The following is a 1051-nucleotide window of genomic DNA, read 5'->3' as shown; positions in this document are numbered from 1 at the left end:
TTCAGGTGTGAGATAAGCAAATCCATAATAATTGCGTGCTACATTTGTAAATTTCCCTATTTTTCATTGCTTTAAATCCCACTTTTTTCTTTCTTCTACAGTGGATCTATGGGTTTGTGACATTCTACTATCCCGGTTCTGCCATCAGACTGCGGAGTGCTTCGCTTCCCTGGCATGTTTTGTTTGGGCTCTTCGTCTACATATTAGCTGTGGCAACTGCAGAGTTGGGATTCTTAGAGAAGCTTACTTTCCTCCAAAATGGCGGCCTTGCAAAATACGGTTCTGAAGCCTTCTTAGTCAACTTCACAGCTCTAGTTGTCATTTTGCTTGGAGCTTCTGTAGTGATTTCTGCTGTTGCTCCAGCCAAAGTTGATGAACGGAAAGGCTATGTACCCATAGAATATAACTGATTTGATAAAAGAGATGAATTTTGCTTTCCGAATTGCCTGCAAACCAGTGTTGGTTTGTGATTAATTTGGTGAGTAGAATTTGCTTCTTATAGTATTTCTCAGGTGATAAAATCCATAAAGATAAGATGACTGTTTTAGAGTCTGTAAAATAATTTTGAACTTGTATTTAGTGATGGACCATAATAAATTCAGTGTAGAAGTTTTATGTTAATGTCTGGTTATCTGTCTTTGTTTTTTCTGGGATATTTGCGCAAATTTTATAAAAAATGCATAGATATGGCATATTTTAGTTGAAAGCTTAAGATTTCTCTCAGTTAACAGGCTAACATTTCTGGGATGGTTAGTCATTATTGTCTCTATTATAAAAATGTGTAGTCTATTTTTACTTTTTATGTTGCTTAAAATTACAGAAAAAATATGGAGAATTTAAATTTAGAGAAGTTTTCCTAAAAATATGACTAGTAAATATAGCATGTATATGGAAACTGTACTTCTATTAAAATCTGTCATGCAAAATTGACTATTACAATTGTTATTTCTACCTGAGTTTGTTAATCCTGGGTTTATTCAAGCAATTTTGATGTTCCTCTTTTTAGGACTTAACTTTGATGTTCATTTTCCGGAAATTAAAAAAAAAAAAA

At 33.3% G+C, this 1051-nt stretch overlaps 1 protein-coding gene across 1 annotated transcript; it reads left to right on the top strand.

Moving 5' to 3' along the window:
- Positions 1-101: 101 nt before the first annotated feature.
- Positions 102-410, top strand: LOC110034801 (ascorbate-specific transmembrane electron transporter 2-like; the record flags this gene model as incomplete). The annotated part of the gene is made up of 1 exon (XM_020739043.1): positions 102-410. A coding segment is annotated over one exon (309 nt), but the record flags the coding sequence as incomplete, so codon positions are not given.
- Between the last annotated feature and the right edge of the window lie 641 nt (positions 411-1051).

Source organism: Phalaenopsis equestris, unplaced genomic scaffold, assembly GCF_001263595.1.
Source record: "Phalaenopsis equestris unplaced genomic scaffold, ASM126359v1 Scaffold193508, whole genome shotgun sequence".
Classification (NCBI taxonomy): Eukaryota; Viridiplantae; Streptophyta; class Magnoliopsida; order Asparagales; family Orchidaceae; genus Phalaenopsis; species Phalaenopsis equestris.
This window is presented reverse-complemented; position numbering and strand designations above follow the sequence as displayed.